The sequence below is a fragment of the Anabrus simplex genome, chromosome 1 (genome assembly GCF_040414725.1).
Source record: "Anabrus simplex isolate iqAnaSimp1 chromosome 1, ASM4041472v1, whole genome shotgun sequence".
Classification (NCBI taxonomy): Eukaryota; Metazoa; Arthropoda; class Insecta; order Orthoptera; family Tettigoniidae; genus Anabrus; species Anabrus simplex.
This window is the reverse complement of record NC_090265.1, coordinates 684,199,756-684,215,962: the sequence shown is the minus strand read 5'-3', so window position 1 is coordinate 684,215,962 and position 16,207 is coordinate 684,199,756. Positions and strand designations below refer to the sequence as shown.

At 43.0% G+C, this 16,207-nt stretch overlaps 1 protein-coding gene across 1 annotated transcript in view; it reads right to left on the bottom strand.

The window, feature by feature from the left end:
- dachs (unconventional myosin-IXb-like dachs) overlaps positions 1-14,679 on the bottom strand; it is a 406,309-nt gene extending 391,630 nt beyond the window's left edge. The window contains exon 1 of the mRNA XM_068230061.1: positions 14,589-14,679. Coding sequence (XP_068086162.1) covers positions 14,589-14,679 — 91 coding nt within the window. The remainder of the gene's footprint in view (positions 1-14,588) is intronic.
- Between the last annotated feature and the right edge of the window lie 1,528 nt (positions 14,680-16,207).

The window sequence follows — 16,207 nt, the reverse complement described above, 5'->3', positions numbered from 1 at the left end:
TAGAATGGTTCAGGATACTTACAAAGGTTAGACAAGGCTGTAATCTTTCACCCTTGTTGTTCATAGTTTGCATGGATCATCTTCTGAAAGGTATAAAGTGGCTGGGAGGGATTCAGTTAGGTGGAAATGTAGTAAGCAGTCTGGTCTATGCTGACGACTTGGTCCTAATGGCAGATTGCGCCGAAAGCGTGCAGTTTAATATCTTGGAACTTGTAAATAGGTGCAACCAGTATGGTACGAAAATCAGTCTTTCGAAGACTAAATTGATTGTCAGTAGGTAAAAAATTCAACAGAACTGAATGTCAGGTTGGTGATACAAAGCTGAAACAGGTAAATAATTTCAAGTATTTAGGTTGTGTGTTCTACCAGGATGGTAATATAGTAAGTGAAATTGGATCAATGTGTAGTAAAGCTAATGGAGTGAGCTCGCAGTTGCAATCAACAGTATTCTGTAAGAAGGGAGTCAGTTCCCGTATGAAACTATCCTTACATCGATCTGTATTCAGACCAACTTTGCTTTACGGGAGCGAAAGCTGGGTGGACTCAGGATATCGTATTCATAAGTTAGAAGTAAGAGACATTAAAGTAGCGAGAATGATTGCTGGTAAAAACCGGTGGGAACAATGGCAGGAGGGTACTCAGAATGAGGAGATAAAGGTTAATTTAGGAATGAACTCGATGGATGAAGCTGTACGCATAAACCGGCTTCGGTGGTGGGGTCATGTGAGGCGAATGGAGGATGATAGTGTTACCTAGGGGAATAATGGACTCTGTTATGGAGGGTAAGAGAAGTGGAGGGAGACCAAGATGACGATGGTTAGACTCAGTTCCTAACGATTTAAAGAAGAGGTATAGAACTATATGAGGCCACAGCACTAGTTGCAAATAGCGGATTGTGGCGGTGTTTAGTAAACTCACAGAGGCTTGCGGACTGAACGCCGAAAGGCATAACGATCTATAATGATTTATTTATTTATTTATTTATTTATTTATTTATTTATTTATTTATTTATTTATTTATTTATTTGCTAGTGGTTTAACTTCGGTTTTCAGTGACGTAAAGATGAGCAAGGGTTTGGATTGGAAAGGAACGGGACGTGGCCTTAATGAAAGTACAGCCCTAGTATTTTCCTGGTGTGCAATAGGGATACCACGGAAAGAACATCTTCAGGACTGGCGATGGTGGAATTCGAACTCACGATTTCCCGGAAGCAAGCTCATAGCTTCTTTCTTCCTTTCTTTTTCTTTTCTTTCTTCCTTTCTTAACCCGTTTACCCTCCAGGGTAGGTTTTTCCCTCGGACTCAGCGTGTGATACCACGTATACCCCTTCAAGGGCAGTGTCCTGGAGAGGAGGACCAGTATCTCGCCCAGGCGGCCTCACCTGCTATGCTGAACAGGGAAAGACAAGGAAGAGGGAAGGAAGCGGCCGTGGCCTTAAGTTAGGCACCATCCCGGAATTTGCCTGGAGGAGAAGTGGGAACCACGAAAAACCACTTCGACGATGGCTGAGGAGGGAATTGAATCCCCTCTACTCAGGTGACCTCCCGAGACTGAGTGGATCCCGTTCCAGCCCTCTTACCACTTTTCAAATTTCGTGGCAGAGCCGAGAATCGTACCCGGGATGGCAGCTAATCATACTAACCACTACAGCACGGAGGCGGACAAGCTTATAGCTACGCGACCCTAACCGTATGGCCAACTCGCTCGGTGATATCAGACGACTCAGTCAATCGGAGATAAATTATTACAGGCGATTAAAGTCATTTGTGTTGACAATCTGGTTACAATGACAGATGGTGGAAGAATAAATGATCGGTTCGAAACGCCACAAGTGTCACATACGACTACAATCTTTCACCTCTATTGTTCACATCGTTCACGGCTCATTTAATGAAAGACATAAAATGGCAGCGTGGGATACAGTTAGATGGCAATACTTTTATTTAGCACTTCGATTTGTAACAGCGAGGTGAATACGTCGAACTTAACAAAGCTAAACCTTGGAGTTGAAAAGAAATGTACAGCGATGGCTAGGTCGGGGATGCGAAGCTCGAACGCCATACAAGGAACACGGAAACAGGATGAAGCAGTCTCAGTTTGTGATTTTCTTACAAAATTACAGTTTACTGAAGCTAGTTTAATTTAATTTAATTTCTTGTGGCTACTGCTAGGCTAATGCAATTGTGGTGGAGGATCGTGTTCTGTGTCGTGAAACTGTTTCTCGGGTTCGACACCCAGGAGATAGCGGGCTCGGTCTCGAATGCCAAGAATAATGGCCGAGAGGATTCGTCCTGCCGACCACATGGAACCTCTAAATATGCAGGCCTTTGATCTGAGGAGCGGTCGCTTGGTACGCCAAGGTCCTTCGGGGCTGCTGTGCCATGGGGTTTGTTTGATTTCTCTTATCGTATATCGTAAGATGTCAGTAAGGTGTTTTGTATTTCCGTGATTCCTTTAGGGGGCTAAGGCCTGCGCCTATGTTAAAAAGAAACTGCTTTTCCCTTTGCGAAAATCAAACAATCATAAATATGTCTCTCGGTCATACCCATTCATGAACCCCTGCTAATTTCAGACGACCACCAGCCAAACGACATAGTGTGCACGGTTGCTAGGTAACACTGTCTGGCCATCCATCCGTACCTTACATGTCAGCCTGCAGGTTGCTAGGGTTACACTTCTGTCACACTCTAACTTCCATAACGCAAATGCTCAGATGACCCCCAGCCGTATTAATGTCAAAATTAGGAATGTGCCGTATTTTTGGAAAATAAATCTATAAACCCTAGATTAAGGGCCTTCACACTTCAAATCAGGTTACGCCTATGCGTAACCCCTGAGTGGTATTAAGTGCGCAATAGCAATTAAAGGATGCAGAAGAATCCAGATCATGGAACACTACTCAAACAGTTATGTTCAGAACTAAATGTAATTAAAACATAATTTAATTATGATGTTTACATAGCAGTATAGGAATAGTAATTATACCGAATGGACTGATCCCGCGTGTTTACGCACTACGTCTACGGAGACAAGCTCTGCATTCGGGGAGATGTGTGGGTTCGATCCCTGTCCTGAGAAACTTGTTGCCATTTTCACTTCCAGGCAAATGTCGGGATAGTTCTAATTCATTAGTCACAGCCTATTCCTTCCACCTCCTCACCTTTATTCACAATCATTCATTCCATCTTCATTAGCTTCCTAACTAATGTTGGAGCCAGCAAGGCCATCCAGCTGAAAAATTATGCCATATAAATTCACCTCACCCCATCTCCATCCCCGTAACAAGAAACGTGACTAAGCGGTTGAAAAAGAACTGTTTACAATTTGCTTCGAGTTGCACCGACAGAGATAGATCTAACAACTACGATAGTATGGGAATGGGCTAGGTCTGGGAAAGATAAATTAAGGTACAGTCCCAGGATATTCCTGGTGCGAAAATGGGAAACCATGGAAAACCATCTTCAGGAACGCCAACAGTCAGGTTCGAACCCACTATCTAATGCAAGCTGGCAGCCTCGTGTCCCAAACCGGGCAGCCACTCGCTCAATAGACAAACAATAACATAGAATAATAATTATTTATATCGTAATTTTGTCATAATAAATATATAGACTATATTGATACTAGAAATGAGTCCGACTCCTTGGCTGAATGGTCAGCGTTGAGACCTTCGGTTCAGAGGGTCCCGGCTTCGATTCCCGGCCGGTTGGGGATTTTATTCGCGTGTGATTAATTCTTCTGGTTCGGGGACTGGTTGTTTGTGTTTATCCCAACATTCTCCTCTTCATATTCAGACAATACGCCACGCCACACTACCAACCACTACAAAAGCACGCAATAGAGTTGGCGTCAGGAAGGGTATCCGGCCGTAAAACAGGGTCAAATCACATGTGCATCACAGTTCGCACCCGCGACCTCATGTGGGAAAAGCGGTAGAAGAAGATGAATGATACTAGCAATGAGATGTTTGTTTGTTAATATTTGATGTTTTTCCGAAGTAACTATTTAAGTTGGCAGCAATGACCTAGGACCGTCATATTTGCTTTTCAACTATAGGAATTCCCCATGCCTCTTGCTTGGGGAGACATTGAGATGTAACAATACCTTCTTTTTGCAGGGCACATTTCCGCAAGCTCTCTACGTCCCACAACTGGCGACCACGGCATCCTTAGCTGAGTCCTGGCATTGCTTCCACTTACTTGTGCCAGGATCCTCACTTCCATCTATCCTATCTGACCTCCCTTGGACAACTCTTGCTCTTTTCCAACCCTGTCAATATTAGAGCATTCGAGGCCCGGAAGTCTTTTCATTTTGCCGCCTTTCGTGGCTCCTGTCTTTCTTTGGCCGATATATTAATTTTTTCCTCTGATTAGTGTTAATAGAGGATAGTTGCTCACTTGTACTTCCACTTAAAATAGCTATCACCACCATCACTCTCATGTCCATCAGCAATGTTGTCTTGCCGGTATAGCACATCGCGATATCCCTGGGTGAAGCAGCACCAAGAAAAGAGATAACAGCAGCAGTAACTTCTCAAGCTCGTCCTTTGCTTGGTTCTCAGCCAGTACACCGACAGCTAAGACCACAAGGGAGTTTCTTAGGGACCACTTAAGGGAACACTACAGCAAGCAAAAGTACAAGAGCGGAGTTTAAAAGTTAACACCCTATGGCTGATATTATAAGAACAGTTCCCCCCTTGTCACAGGGGAGATATCACAGGGTGCAAGATTCGTCAAGAAGGGTGGAGTTTCCGTGTGAGGTTCGTGCAGTGCACGCGTGAGGCACAATAGGCCAATGCACTTGCTGTAACCAGTTTGTTATCCACTGAGATTTAATACTACCACTACCACTTTTCTTACCCTTCCTGGTTCTCTTCACACCGGGTGACCCGAATGGAAGGTCAATACTCTAGGATGGGGTCAATATAAGACGGTTGTCGAAATAACCCTGTGTTAATTTTGTTACTGATTACTGATTACATACCAATCGCCATTTGGTGCCAGTTTCAACCTCAACCCCTTCACGGATAAGACTACCCATAATGGAATCTCCAATGCACGCAACATTCACTTATGAAACCCTAGAAACCAGAACCCACATGTTGTTGTAGACACGAATTTTCAAGTACGTTGCTCAATTAATGTGTGGTGTAGCATGTTTGTATGACCGGCTGATAGGCCCCACTGTTTTAGACGATCGTATGAATTGGGCAAGGTACCTGCAATTTTTACAATGTACATTACTTGAACTACTCGATGTTCCTTTGGTTATGCGTCTTGTTTTGTCCTTTCAGCATGATGGAGCGCCTGCTCATTATTGACACCAGGTAAGGCTACTACTACCAAAATGTTTTCATTCCTCCCCTGAAGGGGGAGGCGGGTCTCTTAGACGGTGACGCCGTTTCTCAGGCCGGGAGAAGTGTTACGCGATGAAGGAGATGCACGGAGAAGGTGAGGAGGTTGGCGGTCGTGGCCTATTCTAGGAACTGTCCCGGCATTCACCTTAGTGCAGAAGAATGGAAAACCACGGAAAACCATTCTCAGGACAGCCGACGGTTGGGGCCAGCCATGAGGTCCAGCCCTGTCTCGTCTCCCGAATGCAGAGGCGTAAAGCCATGGTAGAGCCGTGGCCACCCGTCCTCTGCTCGGTCGGCCGGTCAAAGTGCAGAGCTGTTGGATCCTAGGTAAGGGAACGTATCAATACCGCATTTCCTGATCGGTGAATTGGTCATTGGTGCATTTCCTCGCCATCCAGGTCTCCCGACCACTACCCCTTAAATTATTGTTCATGGAGTTGGGTGAAGAGTAAAGTCTACAGAAGAAAACATAATACACGAGACGATTTGCTCGCTCGGATAATGGATGCTTTTGCAAGCGTACGATGATCTTCAACGAGGAACACGTCATATTCATCAGCGAGTTGACAAATGCATTGAGGTCAATGGTGAGAACTTACTGGAAATCTTTGTCACTGGACCACAAAATGATACGACATGAAATAAAAAGGTTATGTATTCTATTGTAATCTTGTTATTACTGCTATGGAAAGAAGAAAGAAGCATAAAAGCAATTAAAACATTAAACTTATTTTCCCACGTTACTGATGTTAATATTTAAGAGTTATCTCGACAACCGTCTCATACTGACCCCATGCTTATATGAACTTTTTGATCACAGTAACCAGTGCTATCGCATCCTAGAATTTTGCCCTTTCCTCCCGCGTCACCCTATATATATTAATCTCTTATTTCAGACGTTATAGTTAATATATAAATAAATAAACTGACTTAAGATGCAGGAAAACCAGCGCAGGGAAACCACATTAAGGTCCAACAGCATTTTGTAAGAAGAAAATAAAATCTGGTAGGCTACAAAATATTTTCCACCAAAATTATTTTACACTCATTCTTTCGAACGGAAGCACAAGCCGGTTGAATTATGGATATGATATTCAGAAGCTTCACGAAAGAAATACCGATGGAACAGTTGCGTATGCTGGGATCAAGACGTGGGCTACCACTGGACCCCTTTTCGATGGTGGGTTTAGTGAACGTCAAGGCTTCAGCGTTTTGAGCTGCAGCCAATAGCCAACGGAGAATCCTGTTGTGTTGTGAAGGCTGCTTCACAAGCTACTGCACTGGCCTCTGCTACTGCCAATGCTTAATCACTGATAAGTGGAGATGGTAGCCTAAGGTTTAGCAAATGAAAGTCCGCCTTTGTTGCTAAATGGATAGAATGCTTGCCTTTGGTCCGATGACCCCCGATCAATTTACGACGTACAGGGGAATTTACAGGTAATTGCCTGGTGTGAAAATGGGAAACCACGGAAAAACCATCTTCAGGGCTGCCGACGGAGGGTCTCGAAACCACAATATCCAATTTTCTTTTTACAATTTGTTTTTACGTCGCACCGACACAGATAGGTCTTATGGCGACGATGGGATAGGGAAGGGCTAGGAGTGGGAAGGAAGCGGCCATGGCCTTAAGTAAGGTACAGCAACAGCACTTGCCTGGTGTGAAAATGGGAAAACCAAGAAAAATCATCTTCAGGGCTGCCGACAAAGAGGCTCGAACCCACTATCTCCAGAATGCAAGCTGATGGCAACGTAACCAAACCGCGCGGCTACTTGCCGGATGCACGCAATAGTGATTAGATCCCTCAACATAGGGCTGGCGTCGGGAAGAGCATCCGACCGTAAAAAAGAGCCAAATCCACATGTGAGACACATTTCTCACCCGCGACACCACATGTGTGGTAAAAGCGGAAGAAGATGAAGATGATGCTGAAGAGGAAGAAGAAGAAGAAGTAGCCTACTGTTACTAAATGTTTTCATTCCTCTCATGAAGGGGGAGGCGGGCCTTCTGGACGGTATCGCTGTCTCTTATGCCGGCAATTTGTATCGGAAAAGGATGTGGATGTGAGTGGCAAAACCACGGAAAACCATTCTCAGGACAGCCGACGATGGGGGACCAGCCCTGAATACAGAGGCGTAGAGCCACAGGAGAGCCGTGGCCACCCCTCCTCTGCTCGGTTGGCCGGTCGGAGTGCAGAGCTGTCGGTCCACGGACCAGCCGTGGCCACTTGTGGGCTGAGAGCCACTCTGAAACCGCCGACGTAGCGTTGCATATAACAATCACTTTACAATAGGTCAAACCTAACCTCCTGTGAGTGGGTGGTAGAATCCATCCATAGTATCCCCGGAAGATCGTGTATAAGGGCAATAACAAGCTGCCTCGGTGGTAGAGTGACGTACACATGATCACAAGTTTGCGGGTTCGATCCCAGCTGAGGTCGTCGATATTTTAATGACAGTCCATCCCATTGCTGTTGGCATGTTAAAGACCTCTGGTGGTGCATTCAGTGTCATCCGACAAAATTAAATTAACTCATCCATTACAACGGTCCAGTAGAATTTCGCATTCGTTGTTATATTGCAGCACAAGAGGATCGTCCAAACTGGCAGACACGCCGCCTAGATGGCACGGCTTAAGAAGGTATGATAATGATGATTATCATTATTGAAAAAGATGACTCCCCTGGGGCTCTGAACTTAGGAGTAGGCCTACAAGTTGGTGACCGCGGGGTCCTAACTGAGTCTGAAATACCTTCCACTCTCTTGTGCCAGGTTCCTCACTTCGATGTTCTCTACCAAACTCCCCCGGTCCACTCTTGTTCTACCTACTAGATTTGACAGGTTTTTATTTTATTTTACAAGTTGCTTAACGTCACACCGACACAGATGGGTCTTATGGCGACGATGGGAGAGGAAAGGGCAAGGAGTGGGAAAGAAGCGGCCGTGGCCTTAATTAAGGTACAGCGTTTTCTTGGTGTTGAAATGGGAAACCACGGAAAACCATCTTCAGGCAGTTCGAACCCATTATCTCCTGAATGCAAGCTCACAGCTGCATGCCCCTAACCGTACCGCAACTCGCTCGGTAGGTTTGACAGACGTAGGGACTTTTTTTCAGTTTTACATCATTTGAGGTCCTTCGCTTTCTTTTCATTGATACCCAAATTCTTCGACGAATCGGCGCTCTAAGAGTTAAAATAATAAAAATACCAATTTTGCTCGGCATTAAAAGAGGGAATAATGTGTGCCAAGGAGAGAGAACAAACGACCTGAAGGACGTCCTAGAGCGCGCGAAACAAATACTCTTGGGATTAAAATAAGAGTAGATCAAGGCAAGATCAGGTAGGTAAGATGAATGTGAAGTGTCTTGAACAGATTCAGCAAGAGTCCTAGTGGCTCCACTTTCCCCATCAAAGTTCTTCTGGAGGAACAATCAATCAATCAATCAATCAATCAATCAATCAATCAATCAATCAATCAATCAATCAATCAATCAATCAATCAATCAATCAATCAATAAAAAATAAATAAACAAACATACATACATACATACATACATACATACATACATACATACATTATTTGTCTTCCTTTAACGATTTACCCACACCAATGGGGTCGCAGGTGCAAACTGTGTCGCAAATGTGGATATGGCCCTGATTTACGGCCGGATACCCTACCTGACGACCTCATCAGATGAGTTAATGAGACGAAATGAGCTATTTGCTTAACGTCGCACCGACACAGATAGGTCTTATGGCAACGATGAAACAGGAAGCGGCTGTGGCGTTAATTAAGGTACAGCTCCAGCATTTGCCCGGTGTGAAAATGGCAAACCACGGACAACGATTTTCAGGGCTGCGGAAAGTAGGGTTCGAACCCACTATATCCTGAATACTTGATACTGACTGTACTTAAGCGATTGCACCTACCAAGCTCGGTAAAAAACGCATAAAAGAAAATAAATAAAACGTAAGTAAATATATGCTTCTATGTTTTGTATCTACTGTACTCATATTAGTGTGTAAATAATCTGGACCAAATGATGTACATTGTAATGTGCACAGGCATTGATGATTTCAATGACATCAGTAGAATATCACGTTCGATTTTGACGAGGTTGAGTTTGCTGAGTCTGTCTTGGGTCATGCCATTTCGCAGGTAGTTCGGTTTTTAAGTCTCAGTTTCGAAAATGATAGTTTTGCGGAAGAAACAGTAACAAGAAATATTCAAGTTTAAAATATATTTTGGCACCAATTTTCATTGGATTTTCTTATAACAACTTGGCGCAGGTCTTTAGACACAAATACAGCATGTCTTATGGCTGGGGGACATTCGTAAATGTGTGTAACGTTACGCGACAAAATAATTATATGACGTTAGTGTAACCATAGCAACCATGCAGGCTGTGATGTACGGTATAGATAGAATGTCAGAGAATGTTACCTAGTAACCAAGCAGGTTATGTCTTATGGCAGTCATTGATTGATGGCCATGACAGGGAGACATATTTATAATCATTTGATTTTCGCAAAGGGAAAAGTGGTTTCTTTTTGAGAGAGCGTGTTACGAGAGACAGCTGTGCTAGACTCAACGCAATAACAATAACCGCAGCCAGATGTAACTACCTGACAATTACTCTACTTACGAATTGTAAAAACTGTATTTTTCGGGCCATTCTGAAATAACATCAAGATGGCACCTTTCCCGTGCGGAGTGGCATTCGGGTAATATTAGGTATTCATTAACGGGCGAGTGAGCGCGCGGCTGTGAGCTTGCAACCAGGAGTAGTAGGTTCGAACCCCACTGTCGTCCCCTGTGGGTGGGGGCGGTAGAAAAACACCCACGGTATCCCCTGCCTGTCGTAAGAGGCGACTAAAAGGGGCCCCAGGGGCTCTAAACTTTGGAGCGTGGGTTGGCGACCACGGGGCCCTTAGCTGAGTCCTGGCATTGCTTCCACTTACTTGTGCCAAGCTCCTCACTTTCATCTATCCTATCCGACCTACCTTGGTCAACTCTTGTTCTCTTCCGACCCCGACGCAATTAGGTTTGCGAGGGCTAGGGAGTCTTTCATTTTCACGCCCTTCGTGGCCCTTGTCTTTCTTTGACCGAAATCTTCATTTTTCGAAGTTCGGATCCCGTCTATTTTTCCCTCTGATTAGTGTTATATAGAGGATGGTTGCCTAGTTGTATTTGCTCTTAAAACAATAATCACCACCCCCACCATCCCACTGTCGGCAACCCTGAAGATGGTTTTCCATGGTTTCCCATTTTCACACCAGGCAAATTCTGGGGCTGTACCTTAATGAAGGTCACGGCCGCTTCCTTCCCACTCCTAGGCCTTTCCTATCCCACGTCACCATAAGACCTATCTGTGTCGGTGCGACGTAAAGCAAATAGCAAAATAGGTATTCATTTATTTATTTTTGCTGGGGGGGGGGGGCTGCAGGCCCTAACGGACCGCCACTGATCATGGGTAGGAATTTATATGCTGAAACTGACAAGAAGATAATTACGATATTCTCATATTTTCACACCCTCATAATTTTGTACCTAGGAGTCACAAAACAACTGTTAATGTACCATCATCTCGAACTCACTGTGGCTTTCAAACAGTACCTCACTTAAAGGGTCAGAATAATTTGGTTGTTGGACGGTCAAGAAGCCAATATTTCACACACAAAAACAGAGCCCAACTCAAATTGTGAGCCTCTGCTTTACGGTGTTATTTTTCTGGGATTCGAATAATTTTGTTATGGTGGAGAGCGGTAATTTCTCATCCTAAATTTCTCATATTATTAAGTACTTTGAAGGGGTCAAGACATGGCTAATTGAAACTATTTGTTGTCAAAGTACACATCCTGGAAGCATGACATTTTAATGCTAATATTGGATGTTGGTAGCTGCGAATGTTCGGACGTAGTGGGTAATATCCAAATTACGCTACCACGGAGTAATTTGGTGCTGGATGACTATCTGCTTGCACTTCCAATTTTGACTGTCCTGGAGGTAACTGGGCGGTAGAAAAGACCTCTGTACCTAGGGCCGTACTTTAACATATCTGTAAATTATGTTTTTTCCAATAAAATTACATAACTTTCTAATAATGCACTCCTTGTTCATCTACAATAAAGCAGAGAACTTGTTTGACTTTTCCTTATAAAAACTCTATAAATGTAGTAGACAAAACAAAAACGCGTCACGTGACCCGAGGTAAAAAGGCATGCTGTACCTTGGCTACCGGACACAAAGTGTAGTTTAGCTTATAAATAATACAGGTAGACATTAGCAACGTCAAATAGATTTCTGCTTAATTGCCATCACATTGAAACAAGTAATAAAGACCAAAGCATTGCAGCGACATGCTTTCCACAATAAAATGATTAGGGAAATAAAATTTTCGTTCCAAGATGGTACATGTACGATATAGTTTCATGCCACCAAGTTACCCCAGATCCCAATTACCCGCAAATGAAAGGCGTCAAATTTTCTTTTAGACATAGGTTTGTGGTTGCTGAGTTATTCATTACTAATTCATACACCTCAAAATCGTCACTTTCTCTTAAAGACCACTCCCACCCCGCGAACAGAACTGAACTTCACCGAGCGTCATATCTTCTCTCATGTCTCACATTTCCAATCAAAAAGTACCTCACACATTGAGATAGGATCTTCAGTTCCGGAACTGAAAGCCCGAAAGTGAGCACATGAGTTTGTTACCCCAAGGTTCAAAGGTATGTCCTCTGATTTTATATATATTGTCACGTCAAAAGGTTTGGACTATTTTATAATATTCATTCACCTTTTACAAAGATAAGGGGAATTACTTTTTCGAATTGAAAACTGAAGTTCTCTAGCAATTTCAGTACAAATTCCAAACACAGTGAGATAGGGGTAACTTTTGATATTACCCATACTCCTCATTAGATTTTATTCTGGGGGTGCGATAACCGAACATGACTGTCAATAGCTTCTCACCAAGGCGTCCGCGATTCGATTCCAACCAGCGCAGGCTTCCATGGGATTTATAAAATGAAAATTCACTTCCCTGTAGTTCGGAATCCACGTAAAACTGTACGTCCCGTGGCTATGATCACGGTTGATTGCTTGTCTTTTAGATCTAGGTCTATAGACGAAACGGAACAAACAGTTTAAAAAATAATTTCTAACATCAGGACAGGAAACGGCTTAAAATATTTCGTCTCCCAACGTAAACAACAGAGCTACATACCAATCAATCAATCAATCAATCAATCAATCAATCAATCAATCAATCAATCAATCAATCAATCAATCAATCTTAAATGATCTGTATGTAAGGGCTGTCACTCAGGTGGCAGATTCGCTATGAATTGTTTACCTAGTCTTTTCTTAAATTATTGCAGAGAACTTGGAAATATATCAAGCATTTCCCTTGATATATTTTTCCTTTCGCTAATTCCCCTTTTGTTAAATTCATGAAAATCCACAGCCTGTTTCCAGTCATTCGACCGGGTCAGGAATGGAATGAATGAATCCTCCATCTAGCGGCGAGGATAGGAATTGTGCCGGCTACAGAAGCCTGTCGCACTCCTCTGGGGCAATGATTAATGACTGGTAGATGAAATGAAATTATATTGGAGAGTGTTGCTGGAATGAAAGATTACAGGAAAAACCGGAGTACCCGGAGAAATCCTGGCTCGCCTCCGCTTTATCCAGCACAAATCTCACATGGAGTGACCGGGATTTGAACCACGGAACCCAGCGGTGAGAGGCTGGCGCGCTGCCACCTGAGCCACGGAGACTCTTTGTTAAATTAATATTTGCTCAAATTTTTCCTCTTGAATTCTAAATTTATCTTCATGTTGTGATCTTTTCTACTTTTCAAGCTCATCTCCTACTAATGTCATTCCGTACCATTTCTGTACTGACAGCTCGAAATATGCCGCTTAGTCAAGCAGCTCGTCTATTTAACCACAAGTCTTTCCTGCCCAAAGTTTGCAACATTTTTGTAACACTACTCTTTTGTCGAAAATCACCAAGAACAAACCGTGCTACTTTCCTTGTGATCCTGGTGTGGGCCCCATAAACTGCAACCATACTCTTATTGGGATCTTACCACAGCATTACTACAACCCCTCAGTACTCTCGTAATCAATATTTGCAATCTAGTTAATGTGATTACATCAATTACCCTGAATCATTTTAACTGTTATGCTATATAATTAAATCGGTCCTGTCAATGCCCTGATTTAAGACTAGAATCTTGTTGTTTCAAGTACACTGCTTAAGGTTTGTTACCTACGACAGCTTTGGAGGACTGAAGTTGGAGGAGAAATCTCAATTGCGCCATAAATACCTCACAATTTTACATCGATTACGTAAACAACGAAACAACCATTATCGAAATACTGAGGGGTAACAGACTACCTCGAGCTCACAGTGAAAAATATTCCAAGACAGATAACTGGAAATACGAACTATAAATGCACAGTTTCTTGAGGACCGTCAAATGAGTCCACGGATGAATTTTATGACGTTACAAGTTCTCATTTTAAAGATAAAGAAGTTCAATGTTACAAACGTACTTATTTGATCATGTTTCTATAAAAATCTCACGATTGCCTTACATCCTAACAAGCCACATGTCTGCTCCACAGCCGATTATGATGCATACTACAATAATAATAACTTCCTAATTTATTTGTTTCCTTGCTAGCATGAAAAATACTACCGTGTTTACATCAGTTTATAGATCAAGACACTTCCACTAAAATATGCACAATCAACTCCGTCCAATAAAACAAACCCTAATAAATAACCGGCTAAAATGTAGGGTTTCATGATTTTTTGTTTCAACTACGCTTTTCTTTGCTGGTCTAAAATATACTTAAGACCTGTATTATTCACAGCTTTGCATGTGCTGAAGATCAGCAGTTGGATTCTGTGCTCCAGAGCTGGAAATTCACTACGATATTTATCTCTTAAAATTTGTGTTAATATAACCTCCAGTAAATACAAATTAAATTATTATTTTCCTAAACCGTGATGCGAGTTCAGCAATGAAATTTGACGTGCAATTTTTGAGGTTTTCCTCAAAAGAAAACAATAAAATACTATTCTCGTACACGCATTACAAAATAAAAACAAGATGAAAACTTAACAGAATGAAAACAAACCTCTTCACTATGTACATCTTGAATACATGCTTTCGGAATTATCAGAGAAATGTTGTAAAGAAGAAGATAAGTATTTTACCTTGCAATTTTTTCTCAGTTTCCCAGAACTTCTGCAACTCTGTGAAATACTTGTCCAGGATAAACACTTTGGAGAGGCCGAGAGTGGCCATGCTAACAACAACTGCGGGACGTGCTCTTCTTTTGTCGACGCGTTCTTCTTAACACAACATGCCAAACACTTACACATCACAACGAATCACTTGTTATGAATGAGGAAAGAGATAAATTTTAAAAAATAAGAAAAATATAATAGGCAATTCTTCCTTTTGACAAATTACACACACTTTTTGTTTCAATAATGTAATGTAATGATTTCTTCTTTTTTATTCTTCACATGGGAACACTGAAGCGAGTACCACAACACACGAAAATCACGGTCTATTAATAAACGCGGTAAAAGAAACGGTTCGTCCATCGTCTTTCTGAACTCAAGCAGCAGAAATAATAGCTCCTGGCCGGCGCGAGCAGTTCGGCGCGGTCACTGCATTCTCTACCTGACCGCTAGGGGCGCCACAACAGCTCCACCCACGTGACCTTACTGCGCGCCCGTCATTGGTTAGAGATGCTGGAGCTTGTATTCATTGTTAGGAAACAGGTTCTGTCGTGATTCTTATTTCTTTTAGGGGGCGGGGGGATCGGTTTTTCTCTTTCTTTCTTTTCAGTTCTTTTTAAATTGCTTCCCCACCCCCCGCCGGGAGACACACACACACAGCGACAGGTGTTGGTAAGTGGGTTTAGGATCTAGCATCTTCTCAAAGCTCGGAATGTGGTTTAATACTCTTTGGAATGTATTAGCGACTGTGGAGCATACATTACGAGATGAGGTCACGAACCGTGCGGCTCAGCAATCAGAAGGTCTGCTCTCTGGGAATTTCTCCGCTTTAATTAAGGAAATATAATTAGTGTGGCGAGACTAAAGCAGATGATGGATGACGCAGTGGTTTGCATTCATTGACGAGCGAATTGAGCGAGTTGTGTTTGAAGAATGAGGAAACAGGCTTCGCTCGTTTGATTGCTATTTATTGAAGGTAGGAGACACGTTCTCCCGTGCTCCTAGGAGCCACTAGGTCTAATCCTTTCTGTCACCGAGCACGACCATGTAGTGCTGCGTAAATGAAGGTAAAGCGAGGCTTTGGTCACGTGCAAGTCTTAAGCAGAACTTATTTGCTTAATTAGTTACGAAAGATGGAGAGAAGATAATGAATGGTTCCATGTAGATGATGATCGTTATGTTCGAAGATGTACTGAAAATGAAAATCCACAGCCTGTTTCCAGTCATTCGACCGGGTCAGGAATGGAATGAATGAAGCCCCATCTAGCGGCGAGGATAAGAAATGTGCCGGCTGCCGAAGCCTGTCGCACTCCTCTGGGGCAATGATAAATGACTGACAGATGAAATGAAATGTTCATGGAGAGTGTTGCTGGAATGAAAGATGACAGGGTAAACCGGAGTACCCGGAGAAAATCCTGTCCCGCCTCCGCATTGTCCATCATAAATCTTACATGGAGTGACCGGGATTTGAACCACAGTATCCAGCGGTGAGAGGCCGGCGCGCTGCCGCCTGAGCCACGGAGGCTCACCTCAAAGATGTACTAATGACAGAAAATCAAAGAGGACTACCTATTCTTCCAATGATA